At 52.0% G+C, this 27,289-nt stretch overlaps 1 protein-coding gene across 13 annotated transcripts in view; it reads right to left on the bottom strand.

Annotated features, from left to right (window-relative positions):
• ST3GAL3 (ST3 beta-galactoside alpha-2,3-sialyltransferase 3) overlaps positions 1 to 27,289 on the bottom strand; it is a 355,629-nt gene that overhangs the window by 59,117 nt on the left and 269,223 nt on the right. The window contains exon 11 of one of the 13 annotated variants that reach the window (XM_075002696.1): positions 24,580 to 24,974. The exons of the other annotated variants lie outside the window; for them this stretch is intronic. Within the exon in view, the coding sequence (XP_074858797.1) occupies positions 24,897 to 24,974 (78 nt within the window). The 3' untranslated portion in view covers positions 24,580 to 24,896. Of the gene's footprint in view, positions 1 to 24,579; positions 24,975 to 27,289 lie in introns of those variants that run through there. 13 annotated transcript variants of the gene reach the window in all.

Raw genomic sequence — 27,289 nt, 5'->3', positions numbered from 1 at the left:
CCAGCCCCCAGGGCTGGAGCAAAATCATCTCTGAAACAGCTCCAACCCCAACTGCCTTGAGCTACTGAGAGCAGGGAGACGTTCCCGCACTCCTGCGCTGGCACCGAGGCAGTGGGGGGCGGGGTGTGACGCGACCGAAGTTGAATGAAGAGGCTTTCAGAGATGAGATGGGGAGGCTGAGGATGGAGAGACACGGGCGCAAGGGACACGCTCGGGAGGAGAAGGGCCTGGAAGCAATAGAAAACGCTTCTCTGCTGTCATCAACATCTGGAAATTTGCCCAGCACCTCAAGTGAATGAGGATGATAGAATGAAACCCTGAACACGCAGCTACTCCGTGAGCACCAACCAAGCAGAGAGTGAGGCAGGCCTGGTGATGCCAGGTGGCTCACCTGGTCCTCAGGAGCAGGGTGCACCACCTCCACCACCACTCACCCAAGCAGGGCCAGATTCACCTCCGGGAGGCTTACACAAAAAATATTTGTTGGCCCCCTTGTAGTTGGTATCAGCTCCTCCAGAGCATGTCCCTTGCACCCGTCGCTCCATCCTCAGACGACCCATCTCTTCCCTGAAAGCCTCTTCATTCAACGTCGGCTGCGCCACCCCCTCCCTGCTGCCTCGGTGCCAGCGCAGGAGTGTGGGAACATTTCCAGGCTCTCAGTAGCTCCAGGCAGTTGGGGTTGGAGTGTGGCTGTTCTGCAGTGAACCAGGTACTGAATCTCAGGCATTTTGATCACACATTTCTGCACAACTGTGCATACTGCTATACACAGCTTCCTCATCCCCCTGTTCCTCTCACTCAGCCCCACACTGTGAGCTGCCATTCACAATGCAGTGGGGAAGGAACCCCACACAGATGCATCTTCTTCCTCATTCAGGCAGCCTGTAGCCATGTCTCCAGGACTCCCTATTTCACTAGACACTACACGGTCCTGGTCTCAGCTCAGTAATGTTCCACAGCCAGCAGCGACCTGATCAGTTCTGATAAATCCCTCCCCTGCACCCACCTGCCATCCAAGCAAGCCATGTACAAACACCATTCCCCGAAAGGAGCACTTAGCCTGAGAACCTGCAGTCGCCTGCCTCTCTCCCTCTGCTCCCATCTACATGCTAATCTACACTATGGTCACCCCCAGCTTGTTTCCCTTGTACCTTGCACGTGCTTGCCGGTAAGCCTGACCTGCCCCCCTTGATGTTCCTTTCCTACTAGTGAGCTCTGTCCCTTGAGGTTAACTCCCATCTCTTTATTTGCTCCTAGCTTAATGGGCCCATCATCACAGAGCCACCTACAGCTTCTCTGGTTGCAGCTCTGGGGCCACTTGCGAGACACCAGCGTTGGACAGCTGCAGCTACTCGCCATGGGAGGCGGGTGAACTCCAGGCTTAACTCTGTGGTTCAGTGCTTCCCTCTGGGCCAGGGTTTCCCAACCTGTGGGTCATGACCCAAGCATGGGCCTGGGCTGGGCAGCTCCATGAGTGACTCTTGAGCCATTCACACTCCTGAAGTGGTTCTCAATTTCCTAATTGAATTAACAGCTGTCAGGCAGTTAGGCCAATCAGTTACATTGAGAACTATTTCAGCTGCAGGGCAGAGAACGGCATATCTGAGGAGCAGCACCCAGCTCAGGTAAGGTGGAGGCCTGGGTCTGAGGCTAGGAGGGAGGGCTCAGCTCCCTGGCTTCCAGCCTCTGCAGGAGGTGGGGTCCCCACAGCTGGCTCTGCGTGCTGGGGCTCTGCCCGAGCCAGCTTCCAGCCGCCAGGGCGTCAGGAGTCTGCCCTGCCCTGGCTGGGACTCTAGTGGCTTGCTCCGCTGGCGGGGGGCTCTGCCCCAGCTGGCTTCCAGCTGCTGCTTGTGGGGGGTAGGGTCAGGTCTAAACTTTTAAGAATACAATCAATAGTTTTATTTAATTTCAGGCCCTGAGTGTGACTCCCTGAGCTCCTGAGTGTGGGGTTTAAGCTGGGGGGAGCGGTTTGGGGATGTGTCTTTCCCCCACGACAACTCTGATTAACGACAGTAAATGCAGTGTTATTATTTTATTAATGCATTTCCCCTTTTCTATGAAATAACTGCTACCCCTGCGTACGGGGGGCGGTGGTGGTCACAGCTGCGCATTCTCGCCTCAGGTACAAAACTAGCTAGTTAGGGCACTGGCTCTCCAACATCTCCCCTTCCCAGGTTTTGAATGGCTTTGGGTCACCAAGTCTTCCTGAATTGTCAGAATGGGCCCCAGTGTGGAAAAGGCTGGGAACCACTGCTCTGCGCCATGGCTTTAAGTACCTGAGATGCGCATCACCTGCAGCAGGGACCCCCAGCTCCCACGCAGCCCACAGCTAGCACCCAGTCATGCAGAAAGCACAGCCCAGAGGGTTTTGGAGGCTGGGTTGCCAGGAGGTTTCAAGAACACCCACGCTGGGACACCTTTCCTACTGCTCCTGGCTAAAAGCCATGGATGGACCTAACCTCCAGCTCTCTTTTGAACCCAGTTGAAGTCCTTACCAGGGCTGAAGATATCAGGCAGTCTGATTACAGTAGGAAGGCACTTCTGGAGGAATTCTGAATGTGGATAAAACACGCCTGGTTCCAGAACTGCAGTAAAAGGAACAATTTTCAGTCTGTGTGCTGGAGGATATCTGGATCCCCATTGTAAGACTGTCTCGGTAACGAGGAAACGGTGACGTGCCTTTATTGCTCTTTTGTTCCACTCTCTGTTTCTGTGGGGAATTTGCCAATGCAATACCGCTGTCTGCTTTCTGAAAGAAGAACACTAAAAGGTAACAGCTGCTGGACGTAGCAGCTCCCGTCTGCGTGAGAACGCGGAACGAAAGGTTACTCACCGTAGTAACGGTGGTTTTTCGAGATGTGTCCCTGTGGGTGCTCCACATTAGGTGTTGGGCTCACCCGGCGCCGCAGATTGGATCTTCCAAGCAGTTTCTGCCAGACCGCGCATGTGCCGGTGCGCGCCGCTCCCTTGCGCGCTGCTGGCCACGTGCGCGATCCGGTCCCCGCCAGTTCCTTGACCAACCGCCTCGGATGCTCCTGCAAAACACTAAGCAGAGATCTGAAGCGAGGAGGATGGGTGGGTAGTGGAGCACCCACGGGGACACATCCCGAAGAACCGTTACTATGGTGAGAAACTTTTCTTTCTTCTCCGAGTGTCCCCGTGGGTGCTCCACATTAGGTGACTACCCAGCAGTAACCCAAGATAGGAGGTGGGTAATCGGATTATGTGCAGCTTGTCCCCGAGAAGACCGCTGCAGAGAGACGGGTATCCTCTTGGAATACCCTGTGAAGGGCGTAATGTTTGGCGAAGGTGTCGTAGGATGACCAGGTCGCCGCTCTGCAAATGTCTTTTAACGCAACGCCCTTGAAAAAGGCTGTTGATGCCGCCACCGCCCTAGTGGAATGAGCCCTGGGAGTGGCCGATAAAGGAGTCTTTTTGAGCTCGTAGCACATTTTTATGCAGGATACAATGTGCTTTGAGATTCTCTGCGAGGAGAGACCTTCTCCTTTCGATTTGGGAGCGAGGGAGACTAGGAGTCTATCCGTTTTCCGGAAGGACTTGGTCCTGTCTACGTAGAAGGCTAGCGCCCTCCTCACGTCCAGGAGGTGTAGGCGCGCCTCTTTGTTAGAGTTATGAGGCTTTGGATAAAACGAGGGTAAAACAATAGGTTCGTTAATATGAAACTCAGAAGAAACTTTAGGAACAAAGGAGGCATGAAGCCATATGGTTACCGCCTCCTTGGAAAAAACAGTGCAGGGTGGCGTTGCCATAACTGCCGCAAGCTTGCTCACCCTGCGAGCTGACGTGATTGCAAGAAGAAAGGTTGTCTTTATCGTAAGGAGGCGGAGGGAAACCGTGGCCAAAGACTCGAACGGCGGTCCCGTTAGCGCATTAAGCACCAGGTCCAAGTTCCACGAAGGTGGAAGCGGTTTCCGAGGTGGGTATAGGTTTACCAACCCTTTGAGGAACCTGGTAACCATGGGATGGGCGAACACCGTGTGCCCTTCCTCTTCATGTCTGAACGCCGAAATGGCGGCAAGGTGGACCTTTAATGAGGATAGTGAGAGTCCTCCTCTCTTGAGTTCCAGTAAATACTCTAATATTACAGGTATAGGCACCGAAAGGGGGGCTAGCTGTTTGGTAGAACACCATGCCGTGAAGTGAGTCCATTTCTGCTTGTAGGTCTTCCTGGTGGAAGTCCTCCTGCTACTTTCTAGGACTTGTTGCACTTCCTCCGTACATGTGCTCTCTAGGGAGCTGAGCCATGGATTAACCACGCTTGTAGTCGCAGGCCTTGGGGGTGCAGATGCACTATGGACCCCTGGGCTTGCGTGAGCAGAGCCGGCGCCACCGGGAGGGGCATCGGTGGACGGTCCGACATGCGCAGGAGTAGGGGGAACCATTGCTGTCGATCCCACGTTGGGACTATCAGGATCATTCGGGCTCCTTCCCTCCTGGCTTTCTGCAAGACTTTGTGGATCAGCACTGTGGGAGGAAAAGCGTAAAGCAGGGGGCCCCTCCAGAAGATCGCGAATGTGTCCCCCAGGGACCCCCGTCCCAGTCCTGCCCTGGAGCAGAATCGTGGGCACTTCTTGTTGTGTTGAGACGCAAACAGGTCTATCTGGGGAAAACCCCATGCATGAAAAATCGGTTGTAGCAGATCGGGACAGATCTGCCACTCGTGCGTGAGTGCGAAACGCCTGCTCAGCTGGTCTGCCTTCACATTGTGAGCGCCTGGTAAGTACGAGGCTTTCAAGGTTATATTGTTGGCGATGCACCAGTTCCACAACCGGACTGCTTCCACACATAAGGCACAGGACCGAGCTCCTCCTTGCCGATTTATATAAAACATGGTGGAGGTATTGTCTGTACTGATCCCGACTACTTTGCCTTGTATATGGTCTCGAAAGTGTCTGCAGGCGTTGAACACTGCTCTGAGCTCCAGTATATTTATGTGCAGTGACTGCTCTGTGGAGGACCACAGCCCTTGCGTCACCTCTTCGCCCATGTGTGCTCCCCACCCTATGAGGGAGGCATCTGTAGTAAGAAAAACCGATATTTGTGGTTGGTGGAAGGGTACCCGTTAGCAAGTTCTTGGGGTTTACCCACCATTGCAGGGATTTGCGCACCTCTGTTGTGGGCGACACCACCCTGTGAACGGTGTGTGCTGCCGGTTTGTATACGCTCACCAGCCAGTGCTGCATGCTGCGCATGTGTAACCTGGCGTTCTGTACTACGAACGTCGCTGCTGCCATGTGGCCCAGCAGCTGTAAGCACGTCAGAACCGGCACCGTAGGGCTGAAGGTGATGACCTGCACGAGGGAGCCGATGGCCTGAAAGCGAGTCTCTGGTAGATACACTCTCGCTGTAATAGAATTTATGCATGCCCCTATGAACTCTGTGTGGAGTCTATCTCTGATTTTGCCAGATTGATAACCAGGCCGAGTGAAGAGAACGTGCCTGCTGTGACAAGTATCATGCGTAGTACCTCCTCCTTCGAGGCCGCTTTGAGTAGGCAGTCGTCCAGATACGGGAATATAAATACCCCGTCTGTGCAGGTGGGCTGACACCACTGCCAAGGTCTTGGTGAAGACTCTGGGGGCCGAGGAGAGGCCAAACGGTAGGACCTTGTATTGAAAATGTTCTTTGCCTACCATGAACCGGAGGAATCGTCGGTGAGCCGGATGGATAGTTATGTGAAAATATGCGTCTTGTAAGTCGAGGGCTGCAAACCAATCTCCATCGTCCAGTGCCTTAAGGATGGAGGCGATTGTGATCATCCGAAAGCGTTGCTTGCGCAGGTACTGGTTGAGGCCTCGAAGATCTAAGATGGGCCTCCAGCCTCCTGTCTTTTTCTCCGTGAGGAAGTACCTCGAGTAGAACCCTCTCCCTTGCAGTTGCTCTGGCACTCTTTCCACTGCCCCTATGAGCATGAGATGGTCTACCTCCTGCTTGAGCCTCGCTACGTGGGAGGCCTCCTGGAGGTGGGGCCTGGGTGGAGGTCATGGCGGTGGGAGCGACTGGAAGGGGATGGCGTACCCCGTGGCTATGATCTCCAGCACCCATTTGTCTGTGGTGATCCTTCGCCACTGGTCGTAGAATGGTCGGAGGCGATGGTGGAATAACCGCTTCGGATGACCTTGTGCGATGGTATTGATGGCGCAGCCCTGGATCTGTGTGTCAAACTTGTGGCCTTTGGCCCTGCCCCGAGGACGCACGGCTCTGTTGGGAACATCGCCTGGGAGTTCTGTACTGCTGGTGCTGTTGCTGTTGCCCTTGCTCGTAACCCCTGTGGTACTGGGGACGCTGTTGCTGGTACTGGTACCGTCTTTGTTGAGGGTAGTACTTTTTCTTTCTGTATGGAGGGGTGTAAATCCCCAGGGTCCTAAGTGTGGCTCTTGAATCTTTACTGGAATGAAGGACCGAGTCAGTTGATTCAGCAAACAGCTTCTGCGAGTCGAAGGGAAGATCGACGATCTTTGCCTGCAGGTCCCTTGGTATACCCAAAGTCTGGAGCCAGGACTCCCTTCGCATCACCACTGTCGTAGCTGTGGAGCACGCTGCTGTGTCCGCAACATCCAGGGCGATCTGAACTCCCGTCCTCGAGGCCGCGTAGCCTTCTTGCACGATGGCCTTGAGCACCGGTTTCTTGTCCTCTGGAAGCGAGTCCATGAGGGAGGTTAACCTAGTGTAGTTGTCGAAATTGTGGTTTGCTAGATGCGCTGCGTAATTTGCCATTCGCAACAGTAGAGTGGAGGAGGAGTAGACCTTTCTGCCGAACAGCTCTAGCTTCTTGGCATCTTTGTCTGTTCCCCCTGACTTGAATTGAGATGTCTTTGATCTTTGTTGCGACGACTCTACCACCAAGGAATTTAGTTGTGGGTGGCTGAACAGGAACTCCATGCCCTTCGCTGGCACGAAGTATTTCTTGTCCGCTCTCTTGTGGACAGGCGGGATAGTCGCAGGGGTCTGCCATATCATAGTGGCGGACTCCAAAATTGCTTCGTCAAGCGGTATTGCTATTTTGGAGGAGGCCGGAGGTCTCAGATTTTTGAGGAGCTTATGGTGTTTCTCTTGCACCTCTGCTGTCTGGATGCCTTGCGTGAAGGCCACCCTCTTAAACAGCTCTTGAAACTGTTTGAGATCGTCCGGAGGATGGACGTCCCCCGGGGCCATAGCCTCGTCCGGGGCGGAGAGCGAGGAACCACTAGGATACGCCTCTCTGGACCCTTCCGGTTCCTGTTGGTGATGGTACATCCGCTCACTGGAAGCTTGCAAGGGAAAATCTCGGGGTTCCATAACCAGTTCCCCCTGAGATACTTGAGTCTCTGTTCCCGTTCGCGATTGCCCTCGGGGATACGGGACCGTCTGTGGGGATCTTTCCCTGGTAGACTGCCGGCGGTGTGTATGCCCCGCGTGATAGGGACGACCATGGCAGCATGGGCACTGTTCTTGGGAAGGTGACCTGGACCACTCCCTTGGTGCATACCTCCTGCGTCTGGGGGAGCGAGATCGTCGAGAGACCTGGGACACTGGAGAGAGCGATTTGTGATAGCATTCCAGCAGCTCAAACCCCAGGAAGGGTGAAGGTGGTCCCAGCCAGGGCGAGGCTGGTTGTAAAAATGGAGACGGGGGCTCCGGGTAGGCTAGGGGGGACCCCTGCCTTCTAGTTGGAGTCTGCAGCATGAGCGGAGGGCTGAGAGAAAACAACTCTGCAGCCCTGTCTGGAGAGGGGCTGCGGTGCCTTGTTTTCTGTGCAGCCTTCCCCCTCCCTTGCGGGGGCGGCTCCGCCCCCTGACGTGCAGGGGATCTCGGCCCCATCCGCACCGCGCTCGGCACGCTCATGGGCGGTGCCGCACGGGCGGTGTCCTCTGGTGCCTGCAGGCTGCGTGCCTGCGTGCTCTGCACCGCCGGTTCCCCGGGGGTCGGTGCTGCTGCCTGCGGTGCCGCCGGTACCGGCGCTTGTTTAGCCGCCGCCCTGCCTGTGGTGCGGGGCAGCTGTTTGATCATCGGAGGCTGAGCTGCCTCCACGTGGCTCTCCGTGCCGCCGACGATCAGCTGTTGCTGCGGCTGGGGGCTGTGCGCTCCTCCCGTCCCGCTCGCTGTTGCTGCTGGCAGGGATCGGGTTGGGGAGACTTTCCTCCGTTTTTGCGCTGATGGGGTGAGGGAGGCGGCTTTCCTTTTATGGGCCCCAGAGGGTCCCTCCTGCTGCGGCCGCTCCGGCATGTCTGGCTGGAGGGCCTTGTCGAATAGCAGCATTGTAAGCCACATCTCCCTGTCCTTCCTTGCTCTGGCTGTTAATTTTGCACAGAAGGAGCATTTCTGCGTGACATGGGACTCCCCAAGGCACCTTATGCAGTGACTGTGCCCATCAGACGCTGGCATTGCCTCTCGGCAAGACTCACATTTCTTGAATCCTGAAGAGGACATTGTTGGTGAGTCTTTTAGTTGTTAATGGGGTACTTAGCACCTTCTCTGTGCTGTTTTCCCCCTCTCCGATAGCCTGCCGCGGCAGGAGGGCTAATGGCCCTAGGCTCCTGGCCTCCGGTGCTCCGCTTGTTACTAGGACTAGACTGAATTCTGTCCCGCTTGTTGTTTCTTGTTTGTTTGTTTGTTTTTTTGAAAATAACAACTGGCCAACTTAACAATAGACTAAGAACTTGAAAACTTTAAAGAAAACAGTTAAAACCGTTGAATACGCTAACTTGGCCGTAGCCTAGTCGGATTCCGTCTGCAGCCGACGGCGGTTAAAGAGGAACTGGCGGGGACCGGATCGCGCACGTGGCTGGGAGCGTGCAAGGGAGCGGCGCGCACCAGCGCATGCGCGGTCCGGCAGAAACTGCTTGGAAGATCCGATCTGCGGCGCCGGGCGAGCCCGACACCTAACGTGGAGCACCCACGGGGACCCTCGAAGAAGAAGAGGCCAGCATCTGTTGCTCAGTTGTACCTTAGTTCCTGCACAGGAACTTACAGTGAGCTTGTGCTTGAGCAGCAGCCCCAGGGGCCCCTGAACACACCTGAACTCTGATGTCACTCCCTTGCTGAGCTTGAGATCAGTCTGGAAAGGAAAACCCGATTTGTGCTTCCATGGCTGTGATGCGGAAATTGTGTGAAACCCTCCTGTGCACCTGGCATTGTGCCTCAAGCGGCCCCGGCCCCTAGGAGCATCGTCCCTTCCTTCCCGGTCATGGCAACCACTCCAGGGGGAGGGCCACAGACCTCCCTTGCTAAGCTGAGAGGAGGCATTGTCCACACAAACCGTTCCTTGGGGCTGCCAGCTGAGGCCACCAGGAAGGGCCACGGGGGACAGGCCTTCTCTGAGAGCTCGCGCTCACTCCCGGCCCCGGATGGGAGAGGTGAGGCAGGCGGCTCAGGCACCTGGGGGGAAGGAAGTTCAGGGCCTTGGAAAGGGTCGCCCAGACCCCCCCCGAAGCCTGAGGCAAGCAAGTCTCCACAGACACAGCACAGGTGTTCCATGTGGCACAATGGGTGCAAGGAGGACAGGGCTGCAGCTGGACAGCAGGGCTGGCATGAGGCATTCACCTGGAATAGAGGAATCGGCGGGAAGTAGCCAATGGCGCCTTCACTCCCTGGGATGCCCCCTGTGGAGGGCTGTGTGAACAGACTGACCGTGAGCAGCCACGCAGAAGCTGTACCTGCCCTTTGCTCTGTGGCTGGCTGGGCATCTGCCTGCCCTTGCTTGGAGGGCTTGCAGCAACCCTCACTGTGGGTTCCCACGAGAGCAGCAGCGGGAGGAAACCAGCGCTATGCACAAAGCAGGGAGGGCAAAGGCCCAGTATGCCTAGGGGAGCCAGGGACTGGGCTCTCCTTCCTCCCTTGCTCCAGGGGCTTCCAGGCATTACAGCCTCACCTGGCTTCCCTCCACAGCCCCAGGAGCGGGCCCTGCACCTGCTCCTCCCTGGAATGGACTGATGCGGAGAACAAGGCTGAACACACTTATCCCAGCAAAGCTGGCCTGCCTCCAGTTGTTCCAAAACGTCAGCATTTCCTCAGCAGCTTTGCCTGGCCAGACACTCTGCTGTTACTCACAGACAGAAGCCCAGCAGTGTATCCCCCAGAAACACAAACACAAGTCAAGGCTGCAGCCAGCCTGAGTGCCTTGAACAGGGTCAGGCTGTTACTGGGGTGATGCTGAACCCAGCAGAAGCAATGGAGCAATTTTACCAGGGCTGGAAAAACCAAAGGCTGGAGAGACAGAGGGGAAGAAGAGATGCACAGAGGCTTTTACTGCACATGGATGGCCTTGCCTGGTCAGCTGGGCAAATCTCAGACAGCTTGGTACAGATACATAATACCTGGGGTGCACAGCCTGCCTGCTTCGGTGTGTTCAGTACGGCTGCTCCCTGCCTTCCTGCAGCATTGCTCTCTCCCTAGCTGCCTCCACCTCCTTCTCTCAGCCCTTTGTGGCTCTGCCGTGGTTCAGGCGTCTCCCTTTCATCCTCCCTATGTGCCTCGGCTCACTCCCTTCCACTTCTTGCGGCTCCACCCGCACAAGCTCTCTTCTCTTTGGAACTTTTTCCCGGGGAATTTCACTAGACTGAATCTGGAAAGAAAACACAGAAGCAGGTCAGAAGTGTGTTCCTCACATTGCTACCTACGCAGCTGGCAAAGTCCCAGGGGGTCCTCCTAGCCAAAGGGCCGAAGGAAGCTATTTTCTGGCTCGTATCAGAGAGGCAGCCGGGTTAGTCTGTATCTTTGACAACTAGAAGTCCTGTGGCACCTGATAGACTAGCAGATACTTTGGAGCATAAGCTTTCGTGGGCAAAGACCCGCTTCAGATGCATCTGATGAAGTGGGTCTTTGCCCACTGAAGTTTATGCTCCAAAATATCTGTTAGTCTACCAGGTGCCACAGGACTTCTCGTTATTTTCTGGCTCATCATCACCGGCGTTCCCACCCACATGGTTTGGTTTTGCAGGCCCAGGAGTTCTCGCGCTCTGGAGTTCTCTCTACAGCTCACCAGAGGCACAAGGCACAGCACAGCACTGCAAACCACAGTCCACCTGCTAGCAGTGCTCCAGCATTCAGGAGCCAGGAACGTGTTTGCAGCCTCCTTGCTGCTGGTGTTCACCCAGGCGGCTGCTATCACGTCTAATCTAGATGCTCCCTCTGACTGGACACACATGTTCAGCAAGGGTTCCAAAGCATTTACTGTCCTCTCGGCATGGACTCCTGTCCTAGGTAGCAGGTGCAAGAGGCCAGGGCTGGCTAAGCTTCCTGGCACGCCTCCCAGACACCAGTTGCAGGGTTTGCATGAGGAAGTTTGGGATCTTTATGCCCCCGGCAGGTTCCAGGGTGGCTGCGCAGGTGTTGTGTGTCCAAGGTTCCTCAGTATTCTCCTTGCACTCCAGCCGATCACTGAGGAACCCAGACAGTGGAGTACCAGATCGCTCCTCCTCTGCTGCTCCAGAACCTGCCTGGGGTGCATCAAGGCCCAGGCAGTTCTTTGGGAAAAGACAGGCGCTCCCAGCGAGGCAGCTTGCAGCCTTGGAAGGGGAGCAGCTGTGTCACTGGGTAGGCTTTGGCCAGCCTGGGGGGGGTCCTCTGGCCACAGGGGTGGGGTCAGGGCTCCAGCCACAGGGAGGCAGGGGGTCTTGGTGGCCTGAGGGGGACTAGCTGTGACATACCCAGTCCTGAAGCGCTCTGAGTACAGTTGGAAGCACATCCCTCTCACCAACAGAGACGCTGGTGCGATAAAATATCCAGCCTCCCCGGCCTCGGCTCTCGCAGCCTGGGACCGGCACAGCCACAGCACGCTGCACCTCGCTGTCAGCGGCCTGGCTCCAGCTCTGCTGTGCTAGGCACTGTACCTGTGGCCCTAGCGAAGAGGCTACCGGCGCCAAAGCAGAAGCACAGCTGCAGTGCTGAGGAGGCTGGCTCAGCCAGGCAGGGCTGATGGGGCCCCTCCCAGTTTTCTCCAGGGACCCTTCCAAAGGGAGGGCCAGCCCCACGCATTGCCTGGCCCCTCCAGAGCCAAACAAACTCCTGCACTAACTATTCTGCAGGCACCTCGCTCACCTCCCTCAGCTATGACACCTGGAGGAGGTGGACGAACCCAGCCTTGAACAGCTCAATGCCCAGGCCACTTCCTTCAACAGGAGCACTCGCAGTCTCCAGAGGAATCTTTGCGAGGCACTCTGAGCGGTGGGGAATGGGAAGACCTTCCTCCCACGAAACCCGAGTGGCGCCTTGGGTAGGACCTTAGAGCGCACGACGATCAAAAGGAGCCAGCGACTGCTGCCTCTCAGTGTCTGGATTCTCCGTGGTTTCTGAGAATCCGGGCCCCTTTCAGGTAGCTCACACTAGGCACTCCAAATCTCTCCTCAGTTTTGGACATCTGAGGAGCCAGCACCAGGCTGATGCTGCTGGATCACTGATGGTGAACGTTATTTGTGTAAAGAAGATGTGAAATCGTGTGGGGCTTCGCTCACATTTCAACCTGCTGCTCTGAGCTGTGTACGTCCCATTCCACCCCCCATGCCCCATGACAGCAGCACTCCGAAACCCTCCCAGGTGGCCAGCGAGCGAACGTCTCCAAGGGTTACTGTCTGGCTGAATGGTCATCACTCAGATACTCTCCCCCTCTCCCCCTTTCCCATTTATTCTGAAGTTGAGACCTGCCCAAGTGCTGAGCTCAGAAGGCTGCACCAGGGAAAGGACGTTTTAAAGGAAGTCACAATAAAGAACTCCAACTGATGGGACACTGGGCTTCACCCTAAGTTGGATTTTGTTCCACCCGTGTTGGGGAGCATGGAATCTGGCCCAGACTTTAGAACAGAGTCAGACCAGGGCCCGTCTTGCCCTGCAGCCAGTGACCCATACAAGAGCTCCCACAGAGGCTCCCAGCACAAGTCAATTACGGAGATATCCATCTGTCTTCCACTTGTGCTTCTGGCAGGCAGAAATCTGGGGTGTCTCAAGCCTGGGGTTGTATCTCTGACCATCATGGCTAACAGCCATCAGTGGACCTACCGCAATGAGCACAGCCAGTTTGTGGTGAACGAGTTATATTTTTGGCCTTCACAACCTATAGCAATGAGTTCCACGGGTCAGTTGAGCATTGTGTGAAAAGTACTTCCTCTTGTCAGTATAGTGACCCCTCAGTTTAAAGGGCCCCGATATTACAGACTTCAGAAACAATGGACGCTATCTGCCAGCCCCCCCCGCCCCCTCCTAAATAAATGCCAGAGACTCACCAGAGCCGCTGCTGGGGCTGGAGGAGCTGCCAGAACATCTGGGGCCGCCGGGGCCACCACAGCAGCTGGGGCTACCGGGGACAGAGGAGCCGGGGTTGGGGGGGACTGGGGTTGGGTGCAGGAGCTCTCCTCCCCCACCCCCATGTGCGTAGAGCATGTCAGCGCCCAGCCACTGCCTACCACGGTTCTGAGCAGCAGCCATGGTGTCGGAGGCTGCTGCCTGCTGGCAGGCTGGGGGTGGCCACGCTCTACCTTCACACAGGTGGCTCGTGGCCAGGCACGGGAGGAATCACAGAGCTGAGAGCTGCAGGAGGTAGACGGAGCCAGGCCACCATTCAGCTCCTCTCCTGGTAATTGCGAGAGGGCAGTGCGGGGGGAAGAACGGGGCGGGAGGGAGGGAAGGCAGGGGAAGAGGACAGGAGTGAGCGATGGGCTGGGAAGGTCAGTGCATCATCATTCAGCGTAACCATTCAGCTATAACGGACTTTCGGCATTGATGGACAACCCTTCCCCCAATTAGTCTGTTAAACAGAGTGTCTACTGTATTGAACACGCTGCCTATTAACGTCCCAGAGTCAGCCCTATTGACTGCAGCGGTGAGAGGGTAAGTAACGCTTCTCTGCACCAGCCACGATTTGATAAACTTCTCTCATAATCCCCCTTCGTCAACTCTTTTCTCAATGGAAGAGCCCCAGTATTTGGAGCTTCCCCGCCTGTGGAAGCTGCGCCTTGATCGCCTCTGGTGGCCTGCTCTGAACCATTTCCAGTCCCGCTGTCCCCTTTTGGAGATGGGAAACCAGAACCGGACACTGTTCTAGGTACGGCTGCACCATGGATTTCGCTAGCAGCCTTGTAATATTTCCCTGCGCTGTCCTCGTAGCAGGGCGAACTGCTGCGTGCACTGGGCAGAAGCTTTCAGAGAACAATCCACAGCTACGCCACAATCTCTCACCCGCCTTTTGTGTATTGCTGGGATTACGCTTCCAATCTGCATTTATCAGCATTGCATTTCATCTGCCATTTTGTTGCCCAGAAAACCAGTTTTTGAGACCTCTCTATAACAGTGACTCTCAGCCACACATGCAGGGCCGCTGAGGGGCTGTGGGCAGGCTGCAAGGGCCCCAGTGCGAGAGCTGCTGGGACCCAGGCAGAAACCTGAAGGGGCTGAAGACCAGGGCCCCAAACCCGGCCCTCCTGGGGCTAGAACTGAAATCTCTCTGGCTTTGTGGGGACAGCAGCTGTGTGGGGCTCTGGGCAGCTGTCATGCCTGCCACCTCCTAGCACCAGCCCTGGGACGCAGAGCTCTTCTGGCAAAGGTGGGCTGTGACGAATGACACCATGCCTGGGGGGCGGGGGGTGCGCCGAGAGAAAGGATGAAAACCCAGCTCCAGGCCTCCTCCCAGTCTGCTTTGGAGGTATTCATTGGGATAACCACGTGAGGTTAATAGTTAGGTTGACGCAGTGTTAGCGTACACACTGTGTTGACGGCTGACTCTTACTGGTGCCCAGGAGCCGTCCCACGTTCACGGCGCTACAAGGGAGCTGCTGCAGCATTCGGTGACCAACAGTACAACTGTTCCTGGCAGAAGGGGCTCCCATCACCAGAGCAGTGTCTGCACCAGGGGTTAGGTCAACACCAGTAAGCAAGGCCGTTTTACTGCTGTAGGCGGGCAGTGTGGGCCATGCCTGATGCAGTTAGCCGGCAGTGTAACTGACAGTGCCTGAAACGGGGAGCATGAGAAAAGAAAAGAGGTGGCTATCCCGAGATCAGCAGTATTCCAGTTTGCACAGCTCGCTGGACACCTCCTGGCTCTGCCCATTCCAGCAGGAACATGGCTCCCATCTCCGCACACCCTGCACTGATCTGCTGACACAAGGAACAGAGGGTTATTTCCACGCAGCAGTGTCTTAGGCTTTTGAGTTCAGGTGGATTAAATAGCTGCACTGCTTTATCGCTGATCTGAACAGTGCCCTCCGTGAGCAGAGGACCGGACTGAAACCAAGCAAGAACAAATCCTCTGGCTAGCGACTTTGCAGCGCCCCTCCCCCAGGAAGCTGCTCTGACAATGGGCAGCAGCTTCACTAGTGCTGAGAGGCGACAGGTGAGCTGGGTAGTGGGTGTGGCAGAGACGCACTGAGCTGGAGTTCAGTTTTTACAACACCTCTCTTTGCCTGCACATTCCTGTGGCTGCAGCTGGGAAATTTCTGCCCTGCACAAAACACACCAGCATACATTGTGTCCTTGTGGAAAACCAAACAAACAAGTGCCTAGATTTCAGGGTTTGTTTAACGTGGGCAGATTTGTGACCACTCCTCCCGACAGCCGAACATTTTCTAGCTGAGCCGAGCCGAGCCGAGCCGAGCCGAGCCGAGCCAGGAGAGAAATACAAAGCCCCTGTGGTGCATGCCAGGTGCCAACCGCACATGCCTGCTCTCCTGGCATGCCTGCTCGCCAGCTGTGCACATGGCTGCCTTGGTGAGTCCACAGCAAGCTTAAATTCCCAGCAGCAACCCTGCTTTTATATGCCTTGCCCGTCTCCCAATGGCGCAGGCAAGACAGGACGTAAGCCAGAGTGGGACAGGACAGGACAGGACTCTGCAGGAGAGACTACAGGGGTGAAACCGGACATCAAGATGTCCCCTTCAGTTAGCTGCAAAACCAATGTGGTCTGATTCTCATTAAGCCCCTATCTCCCTGGGACGGGGAGAAGCAGCACTTTCAAAGGACAGTCTGTGCTGCACGCAGGGAGGAGCTAAGCAGAAGCCATACTAGTATCATGGGCCCAGAGTTAAGGAAGAGCAGCAGATGGTTTTATTATAAATGGAGCTTGGAGTTGAACTTTCTGAAAAAACGTTCTAGGCTCCCACAGAAACATCTTCATCACGAAGAAGCACGGAACTTTTCTGGGCAATAATGACAATAGCTAGACAAGCTGTTAGCATCTGCAATCTTGTCTGTGTCCTAACAAATATTCTGTGTGAACAACTGTGTGTTTCTATGACACAGCAGAGACATGCACAGGATTTTAGCAGCCCCAAAGTGCAGCAGCCATGAAACACTCTCAGTATTTATGTGGTATCCTCCAGTGGCAAAGGAACTATCTGCTGGGCAGTGTTAATATTCTTAGCTACTTTACACAAGTACATTAAAAACAACCCTCACTAAAGAACTATAGAATATGTTACCATTACATACAATTCCATACTCCGATTATTCAGCACCCTACTTTCAGACAAGGCAGGCAGAGACGCTGACATAGGAAAAGGCTTCCCAGGCTCTGAAAGTTTGTGCTTTATCTTCTGTGCTCACAGTTGCAATAAGACTAAAATAAGGAAGAAATTCCACTTCTACCTAAACTGACCACAAACAAGCCAGTTACCAAGTAGCTTGGAAAGGAACAGATTGTGTTGACTACCTGGCTCCAGAACACGACAAACAAACAGGGGTAACTTAACCCAGCACATACCATCCAGGCAGGGCCAGTGTGCAGGCATAAAAGAGCTGGCCCACCTGGGAAGGGTAACAAGTACAAAACATCAGGAAGGGGATGAAGTGAGGGGAGCAAAGCCCCTAATGTTGGGACAGCCCAATCATGTCTGTGTCTTCTGTATGGTGGGAACTCTGGGCCTCTTGCCCTCATGCAGCGGGATGACAGCAGCAGCAGCAGCCCGATGCACCAGCTAAGGCGTGAAGAGAGTTCCTCCGAAGTGTCTCGCGAGTTCCCAGTAACTGAAAAAACTGTGTGCTAAACCACAATGTACAGTGTGTTGACACATACGTCCCTCACCCGCTCAGAAGCCTCATATGAGCTCGTTTATCTTCACTAAGAAGGGTCAGAGGCCTGAACAGGGGATGGCAACCAGAATAGCAAGAAGAGTCTTTTTTTCAGCTTGGTAAACAACTCAATAATTCAAGAGCTGCAGTGCACGTGAATACGAGACAGTCCTTAATAAATAGTGTCAAACCGTACTTTTTGTAACCCCTATTTTAAGATCAGTGCGCGCACAGTGATTTGTAATGGGATACATGTTTACTGCAGGAAGTTCACAAACTTTTTACATATTCTATTTCCTCACACTTTACATGACTCACTCCCAAACACCCTCCCTCTCTCTTTCTCCCAGAAAACCATCTCACACTCTCAGAAAACCATCATCCAGCTTAGTCTGTCAAGCTCTCAAATGGAATCCGCAAGGAAAATGCAAAAGACAAGACCTCAGACAACTCAGAGAATACCTACTGAGACTGAAGGACAACCACTGGGGTACTCCTGGAGTCAGCTAGAAGTTTTATCCCGAGACGGAGTGAAGTGGAAGAGACTTGTAGGTGATCTATACTCCCTCCAAAGTACAAGGGTTTAATTCACTAAGCTATTTTCTGTCTTATTCTCTATCCCTTTCTTAACGATGCCCAACATCGTTTGCTTTTCTGACTGCCGCTTATACTGAGTGGATGTTTTAAGAGAACATTCACATGGACTCCAAGATCCCGTGCGGTGTGTCACTTGCTCAGAGCCCTTTACCCTCCCATCCCTGCTCTCTAGACTGGAGAATGGGTTAACAATTCATACACAGTGAACACACCACACAGAACTGGAACTTAAAAGCTACTTTCTAAGCTCTGGCTTCCTGGGTTGAGCAAACTGGTCCCATGTCTTCTCCAGAGGGAAAAAACTCTGCCCAGTCCAGCACATAGGGATTTTTTCTCTCTCTAAAAATAGGTATAAGGGCAAAGCCCTACAGCTTGGAAACCACAGTTACTATGGAGATTCTGAGGCTACATCTACACTGCAGGTTTTTTGTTTTTTTTAAAATATTACTTGTTTTGATGCTCTAAAGTCTAAATAAGTAATGTTGGAAAATCACATTCACACAGCCGCAGCACTGCAAAACGGAGCACTCTCATTTACAGCCACAGTTCACAGCCAGAACACTGCAAAACGAGCCTTCACCTGAGCCGAAAATATCTGTGCTTTTATCGCACGTTCCTTTTCAACCTGGAGCAGGGGAGGAGGTTGGCAAAAGTCATTTGCAGGGCTGAAGTCATTATTGCAAGGGGAAACCCCTTCTCTCAAACTGTTCTGCTTGGCTGTGTGAATGTTTTGGGTTTTGTTTTCTGTTTTGTTTTGTTTTTTATATTTTTCCCCCCAAACCCTCCCCCACAGCGTAGACAAGCCCTGAGGCTTGATTAGAAAGCTGCAGCAATCTCTTTAGTGTGGTTTTTGAAATTCAGGGAACCTAATGTGTCCAGCTCAAGTGTCCTAAGTCCAACAAACAGCTGACCAGCACGCCTGCCTGGCCATGTGTGTCACCAGGTGGAAGCCCCTCTAATCATTCAATGACTAGGCTGCCTGCAGTGGCTGGCTCTGTCTTCTCCCACCGAGCTTCTCACCCAGGGCACTCGGAGGCAGGGACACCTTACTTGTTGGGTTTACAATTCTGATGAGAGTGACAATAACAGGCAGCAAGGAGAAAGAGCAGCCTAAGAAGTAGACAGCAGTTGCACACACTTGACAATGGAAGCGTATCTGCACCAGAGCACAGACAGAGGGTGCTCATCCAGGCCGGGCAGGCTCCAGAGACAGCAAAGGTTGAGCCTGGGCATTGAATGATTAAGCCTTCAGCGAGCCCCAAAGCTCATGTGCTTGCACTCCCCGGCTCTCCAGGGCACAGGACAGGAAGGTGCAGTGAGTGGGTGTGGAAGGGTGTTTTGGAAAAACAAACAGCAGCTCAGAGCTGATGCCAATGCTACCTGAAAAGGAAACGCAGGCGGAATACGCGCCTTCAAGCAGCTTTCCACCCAAAGGGCCCAGAGAGAGATGGGGGTGGGGCTCTTCCAGGCCCGGAGAGGGAGCCAGCGAGAATGCCCCCCTGCCTATACCCCCTCTTTATACGGAGGGGAAAATGCTGATCTTTCCTATGGCAGGACAGCATCGCCAGTAGGACCTGGGTACTCAGGACACAGTCACTACTAACCAGAGTTGAGAGAGGCCATTCTGTCCTATGCTACTCAGTACAGCAGCTTAGCAACACCTTGCCAGTCCCAGGCTGCACCAGTCAGTGTCTCAGGAAGCTATTCTCTGGGAGCACTATGGCTTGAAAGTGGGGCCTTGCCCCCTCCCCGGGGAGACTGAAGCTCCTAGACACTGGTGCATTTCCAAAGAGACTTTGCAGGACAGCAACATTCAGTCTTTGCTTCTGACTGTCTGAACTCCCTGGAAAGTTGACTGGTCAAAGATCTGGAGGAAATCAGAGTTAATCCTCTGTGCCTTCCCTCTGTTCTCCCTGTGATAGTCGGTGACTCACTTTCCATTCTTCTACAAGCTGTTTCCCCTTCAATGCACAGCAGGGAGAGTATTTTAACCCTACGGAATCAGCTGCTGCTTTGGTGACACTAGGTGGTTTTCCTGGCTTTTCCCAGAGGTCTGAGATAGTGCGTGATGGTGACTCTCAAACACACACTATCAGTCTGTGCTCAGAAACAGTGAAGGAGTTAGTTGGTCCCAGCAAGGAGGTAACATGGCAGGGCCACTGAGCAAGAGAAGAAGGGGCCCTTCAGAAAAAGCGCTTGGACAATCTGTCCTCTTGTAGCACTGTGGAGTTCTGCTTGGCATGACTCGATCAATCCGGCCAGGAAGCCATGCACTTGCCAACCAGGTGGGACCACAGTCTGCTGACTCAGCACACGAACTGGCCTCTAAGTAAAAATCTTGGAGTCCTGTATTTATGTCAAGTGAAAGGGAAAACAAAGTCCTCCTCCCCTGCACAAAGTCCTCAGCACCAAGACCTGCTTGGGGCAGGGGGGAGGAGAACGTCCCACTCCAAAGGAGAGAGGTGCATTTGAGTGTCACTCACCCCTGAGCATCACTCAGAAATCAACCCCATGGAGTCCCGAGAGGTGATGGGCAGTAGATGCAGCTTGGCACTTGAAGGGGCAGTGAACATGCCCCGCCTGTTGTTGCATTGCTGATACTTGCTGGAGAACAGCTGCGCCTGGCTCCCTCTCAGATGTTGTCAGTGCGCAGTGAAATGTTCCAGACAGACAAGCCTATACAATAGGCAAACACCTGACTTTGGCCTCACTTGTGAGCGGGTGCTCATTCACCTCTCCACACTTTTACTAACAGTCAATTTCCTGATGCCTCAGGCACTTACTCAACAAGCTGCTATTTCTGGCAAAGGCTGTTCAGGCCGCAGCTGGAAGTGTCAGCATCGTGCTACGACAGAAGGCAGTCTGGAAAGTTCCAGTTTCTGAGCAAACCTTTACCCTCACTTGGCTTCTTCACACCCATGTGCCAGATGTTCAGGGAGAAAACCCTACTCACTCCACTAATGCTGATCTGCAGTAAGTCTGGGACCCTGCAGACGTTCCAGAGGACTGGAAAAAGCTCATCTTGTTCCAAGCCTTAGAAAAGGTGAATGGGACGAGCCTGGTAATTATAGGCTGATCAGATGGACAAGGATCCCAGGCAAGATAAGAGTGGCAGAGCTAGAACTCAGTTAACACAGACTCAGAGGGTAACAATATCAAGGTGGGTTTATGGAAAATAGATCCCCTCAGATTAATTTGGTATTTTAATGAGATTTCAAGAGTTATTGATAATGGTAATAATGTTGAAGTAAAACATCTGTGAGGCATTTCAGTTGCTACCACATGACACTTGAATTTAAAAAAATCAGATGATTATAAAATTGAATGGATTTAAAGCTGGCTAACTGATAGGTCTCAACATTTAATTGTACACGGGGGAAGCCTCATAAATCAGTGGGCTTCTAGCGGGGCCTCACAGGGGTTGCTTCATGACCCTGGACTATTTAACATTTTTGTCAATGAGCTGGAAAAAAATGCAGTAACTTGTTCTGGTGAAATAATGCACCAAGAACCATCTTTGATTCAAACCCAATGCCATTTGTTTATGTATCTACTTTGCACAATGGGCGCTCATGGGCTGGGCTGGCCACGTTAGACACAATCTTTTGCTCTCAGATTTGTTATTCCCTTTCTTTTTTTTGGCTGAGTAGAGCAGATATGTCACTGGGCCACCTCCTGGACAGAACAATTATCCAGCCAGTTCAGTCACTGATGCCTGGAGATGTGTGATCCACATGGATTCTGATTATGGCGGAATGAGATTCTGGCGAGAGATCAGCCTGAGGAGCAGATCTTCTGAAGAGCATTGTCTACTGCAGCCATCCATGTGCCCTCAGCCCCTCTCACCTAAAGAGACAAGAAGTGGCATGAGCTCAGTCACCCCTCAGTTCTTTTGCCAAGACAGAATCTGGATGATACAGGCTCTAGAAGCAGCAAAGGGCAAGACATGGAATACAAAATGTCAGGCACCCTCTTCATAACAGCAGAGGCCAGTAGCAGCCTGGGAGAGTTTGTCAAAGGTCCGGTCCTGTCCAGGTAGCAGGAGAAAGAAGGCACAACATTGAGGGTGTAAAGTTTAGCTTCTCCTTGGCCAAAGTGAGGCTGAGGAAAGAGGAGTGGCAGATGGATCACCTGATTCAAGCTAAAAGTGGAAACAACTGTAAGATCTCACCAAACCATTTTTGGCCCAGGAGCCAGAAGCCTGTTCTAACTGATGTCTTCAGATGTATCTGGAGTTGAGTGACAGGGTTCAGCGGACAGTGGAACTTAGATAAACTCTGGGTGTTTGCAGTCTAATCCTGCTCTGTAAATGCTATATTCTGAGTAGGAGTGAGAAGGGGATCTCTGCTCACTGACAGCCAGATCAGCGAGAGTACGCGGCTTACCTGGATGAAGCTGTTCCCTTGCGCAGGTGCTCGCCCCCAAACATGCCGGCTGGAGAGGCCTAGGTATAGGAATATCCTTTGTCTGGCCTCTGTAGGAGAGCTGCCACTGGGCAAGTGCTCTGGGAGCCGTGAAGGGAAGCCCCCCGTACTGACAGTGGGACAGGAAACTGAGGTACTTGCCGTGGGCTGGATGACTCGCTGTGTGAAAACAGACACCCTGCAAGTCGAGAGGCATGAATTGTCCTGAGATCAACGGCGTCAGTTATGGAAGCTAGAGTCATTGTGCTGAACTTGAATCAAAGAGGTGTGTTGAGGCATTAAAGGTACAGAATGAAGCACCTCCCTTACCTCCTCTCTGGGACCAGAAATAATGTGAATGAACTTCGCTGGCTCTGGAACTCCAGAGGGGTCTGACTTTCCTCTGTTGCCATTCCCTGTGAGCTTGGCTCTTGAGGACAGAAAGGGAAGGACGCAGTGAGGAACTGGAAAGAACACTCCTTGTGGATCACCTCTGGAACCCACTGGTCCGATGTTCATGCAGTTCCAGGTGTCCCAAAAGGGGCCGGCTAAGATGGAGCCATTGGTCCTAAATGGCTCCGACCATAGCACACAAGCTGCTGCGAAGAGATCAACATAGCATATGTGGCAGAAGAGAGAAGCAAGGAAAGCACTGTGGGGTGAGACCGTTACCTGATGTGCTATGATCCCACTGACCCTCATTCTCTGGACAGCCACTGTCTTGTTAAGCCCAGCTCTCCAGTCTGCTTCAACCGAGAAACAGGGCCAGGGCCAGGGCCAGGCACACCCACTGAAAACAGCACAATGAAAGACCTTTTCCCAGCCCTCCAGTACACAGCCCCCTTGGGAGCTGAACCCCAGGTAAATCTGTCTTATGCTGAACAGAGAGCCATTCAGAGTAAGCTCAGAAAATTCAGTGTAAAGAGAGAGACACACAGACTCCTCATCCCAATCCCCAGGCAACAATTACTTATACTGCGGTTATTAGTAACCAAACATGATGTTATTACACACAAAAGATAGGATTTTAGTGGTCATAAGAGAAAGTATACAGACCATAGTAGGTTACCAAGCAAACTAAAGCATAACATGCAAACTAAACTTAATATGCCAAGGGACATGGTACACGTAAGTTCTCACCCTAGATGTGGTTCTAATAATCTCGGAACAGACTAGACACCCTTCCAGTATGAGTCTGCTCCTGCCCCCTGTTCAGATCTAGATGTTTTCAGCAGTCACTGTGGGTGGGATCTCAGGGGACAACCGATGACCTGTATTACCTCTCCCTCAAATTGAACTCCCTCCCAGCTTCTCATGGAAAAGAGCAGAATCCAAGGTGGATTCCAGGACAAGCTGGTGTGGTCATGTATCTCTGCATAGCCCTGTCTCCATACTTCACTCCATACTTCTCCAATATGTCCACAGGAAGGTTAAGCTCCATTGGCTCCTGCAAATGGCCCATCACGGACCTGAAGTGAGATCATGAGGAATGACCCAAAGCAACAAATATGAACTCACAGATACACAGTTCAATATCTCTAAGCTGATCTACAGAAAAAATGCGCATATAAGTGAGATAATTATATCCAGTAGATCACAACCTTTCCAGTAACATTGCACAAGAAGTAACACACAAAGCATACTCTAGCCATGTCATATTCATTAGTGTATTCCCAGGAGGAATATGGAATGCCCCACGGCAGAGAGGGTCTCCTCAGGATCTGCCTTGGAGGTGCTGGTCCCCTCTGTTAGCTGTAACAGTAAGAGGCAGCCACTGGTGGTAAAAGGAGCTGATAAGATGGTTGGGCCTTGTCTTCCCTCTATGGCCTGGGGTAAGAAGGTCACAAGGGTGTCCCCAGATACTGCTATTCAACAGCATCTGAGCGCAGGTGCCTGACCGAGCAAGTGGAATCCATATGGTCAGTTGCTTGAAAAAGAGAACACACTTCCTCCCAGCTTCCTCACCACGTTTCTGAAGATTCTGAACTAAAGCTCCAAACAATGTGCTGAATCTCTAGTCTCAAGCAGCGGAAGAAATAACATCAGGACTAAGCACATAAAACACGAAACACAGCAGCCCACAAATGCAGCACATCAAACAAAACAGCTCAGTCCCCCTGTGGAAACCCTCACTTCTCTTATCGAACTTCAGTGTATGGTTTGACAGACTGCACAGAGTTTAAGGCCAGAAGGGACTAATAAATCACTTGGCCTGACCTCCTGCAAATCACAGGCCATTACTTTCCTATGCAGTTACCCCTGTATTGGCCCAATCACTTGGGTTTGGCTACATCATACTTTCCAGAAAGGCATCAGTCTGGATTTGAAGACATCAAACGACGAAGAATCCAGCACCTCCCATGGTAGCCTGCCGTAGTAGTTAATCACCAGCACCATTAGAAATATGTGCTTTATTTTTACTTTGAGTGTGACGGGCTTTATTTCCTGTCATTGGTTCTTGTAAATTGTCAGTGATACACGGGAGGTTAGACACTGTAACGTTTGGCCTTAATTGATACGAAGCTATGAAATACATTAAAATCAACACTTACCCTTTCACACAATTTGGGATTGGTATACAATTAAATTCACTATTTGTAACAAGATTCGTAAGATTAATAGAGGGTCTCATTGAAGTCACGCAAATTCTAGCAAGTTGAGCATAGAAGTGTAACTAGGCAGGCCAAGAAATAATTTGAAAAGCAGAGGGCTAAGAACAGAAAAAACTAACAGTAATTTTTTTAAAGCACATCAGAAGCAGAAAGCCTGCCAAAAAGTCAGGAGGGCCACTACATGACTTGGGACTGAAAGTAGCACTCAAGGAACACAAGGACGTTGCAGAGAAACTAAATGAATTCTTTGCATCCGTCTTCACAGTACAGGGCATGGAGGAGATCCTTCCACTTAAGCCATTATTGCTGGGTGATAAATCCCAGGAACTGTCCCAGACTGAAGTGTCCACAGAGGAGGGTTTGGAGTAAACTGAAAAATGGAACAATAATAAGTTGCCAAACCAGATGGTTTTCACCTAAGACTTCTGAAGAACTCGGATATGAAATTGCTGATCTCCTCTGTGGTACGTAAGCTATCACTCACAACAGCTTCTGCACCAGGTAACTGGAAGACAGCTAACATAATTCAGAATTTTAAAAAAGGCTCCAAAGATGAGCCTAACTTCTGTACCACACCAATTGGTAGAAAGTATAGTAAACAACAGAATTATCAGACAGATTGGTGAACACAATGTTGGTGAAGAATCAACACAGCTTTTGTAAAGGAAAATCATACCCCATCATCATTCTATCAGAATTCTCTGAGGGAGTCAACAAATATGTGGACAAGATGATCCAGAGGATATAGGTCACTTGACAAGGTTTCTCACCAAAGGCTCTTACACTAAGTAAGACAGTCATAGGATAAGAAGGAAGCCCTTCTCATGGCTCAGTGACAGGTAAAAGACAGGGAGCGTGTAGCAGGAATTAATGGTTAGTTTTCACAGTGAAAAGAGGTTAACAGGGGTCTCTCCAGGAACTGTAACAGGACCAATGTTGTTCAAAAGATTTAACTGTGATCTGAAAGGGGGGTGAGTACCGGAGTGGCAACATTTTCAAATAATATAGAATTCGGTTCACAGCTGACAGCAAAGAGTTACATAGGTATCTCAATAAATACAAATACATGCAACAAAACAGTGGATGAAATTCAACATTGCTGAGTAGTGAGAGTTAATTTAGATCCCATCATTTTGCATGGAAACAATCGCAAATAATACATACAAAATGACACAGTCTAAATGACCTCTTACCCACTCATGAAAGAGATCTTGGAGCTGTCATGGACAGTTCTCTGGAAACATCTGCTCAATGTGCAGTGGCAGTCAAAAAAGAAACAAAATGTGAGGAAGCTTTAGGAAAGGGATAAATAATAAAGCAGAAAATATCATGCTACCACTGTCTAAATCCATGGTACGCCCACATCTTGAATGCTGCATGCAGATCTGGTTGCCCACTCACAAAAAGTACACATTAGACTTGGAGAAGATGAAGAGAAGCTATTAAGGGCATGGATCAACTTCCATATGAGGAGAGATTAAAAATGTCTGGAAAAATCAGGAATGGAAGAAAGTGAATAGGGAAGTTTCATTTATCCCTTCATGTAACACAAGCACTAAGCATCACCCAACGAAATTAGCAGAGAGAAGGATTAAAACAAACTGTCTCCCACAACATGCTTGTCCATAAGTTAAGGAAATATGGATTGGATCTTTGGACTATAAGATGGATAGAAAGCTGGCTTGACGGTCAGGCCCAGTGGGTAGTGGTCAATGGCGCAATACCTGGATGGCGGTCAGTTTCAAGCGGAGTGCTGCAAGGCTCGGTTCTTGGGCCAGAGCTGTTCAATATCTTTATTAATGACCTGGATGAGGGACTGGATTGCACCCTCAGCAAGTTTGCAGATGACACAAAACTAGGGAGACGGGCAGATACATTGGAGGGTAGAGAGAGAATCCAGAGGGACCTGGATAAACTGGAGGACTGGGCCAAAAGAAATCTGATGCGGTTCAACAAGGAGAAGTGTCAAGTCCTGCATGTGGGGTGGAAGAATCCCAAACATTGTTACAGGATGGGGACCAACTGGCTCAGCAGCAGTATGACGGAAAGGGACCTAGGGGTTATGGTGGATGAAAGGCTGGATGTGAGTAAACAGGGTGCCCTTGTAAACAAGAAGGCTAATGGCACACTAGGGTGCATTAGGAGGAGCACTTCGAGAAGATCTAGAGAAGTAGTTATTCTCCTCTATTCAGCACGGGTGAGGCCACATCTGGAATATTGTGTCCAGTTTTGGCCCTCCCAGTGTAAAAAGGATGTGGATGTACTGGAGCAGGTTCAGCAGAGGGCAACAAAAATGATTAAGAGGCTGGAGCACATGACCTATGAGGAGAGGCTGAGGGATTTGGGCTTGTTTAGTTTACAGAAGAGAAGACTTAGGGGTGATTTAATAGCAGCCTTCAACTTCCTGAAGGGCAGCTCTAAAGAGGAGGGTGAGAAACTGTTCTCAGTGGTGTCAGATGGCAGAACAACGATCAATGGTCTGAAGCTGAAGAGGGAAAGGTGTAGGTTGGATATTAGGAAAAACTACTTCCCCAGGCGGGTGGTGAAGCACTGGAATGCGTTGCCTAGAGAGGTGGTGGATTCTCTATCCCTTAAGTTTTTTAGGTCCCGGCTTGACAAGGTCCTGGCTGGGATGATTTAGATGGGGTTGATCCTTCTTGAAGCCGGGGGCTGGACTAGATGACC

This window comes from Carettochelys insculpta, chromosome 9, assembly GCF_033958435.1.
Source record: "Carettochelys insculpta isolate YL-2023 chromosome 9, ASM3395843v1, whole genome shotgun sequence".
Taxonomy (NCBI): Eukaryota; Metazoa; Chordata; order Testudines; family Carettochelyidae; genus Carettochelys; species Carettochelys insculpta.
The sequence above is the reverse complement of the archived record's forward strand: the minus strand, read 5'-3'. Positions and strand labels throughout refer to the sequence as shown.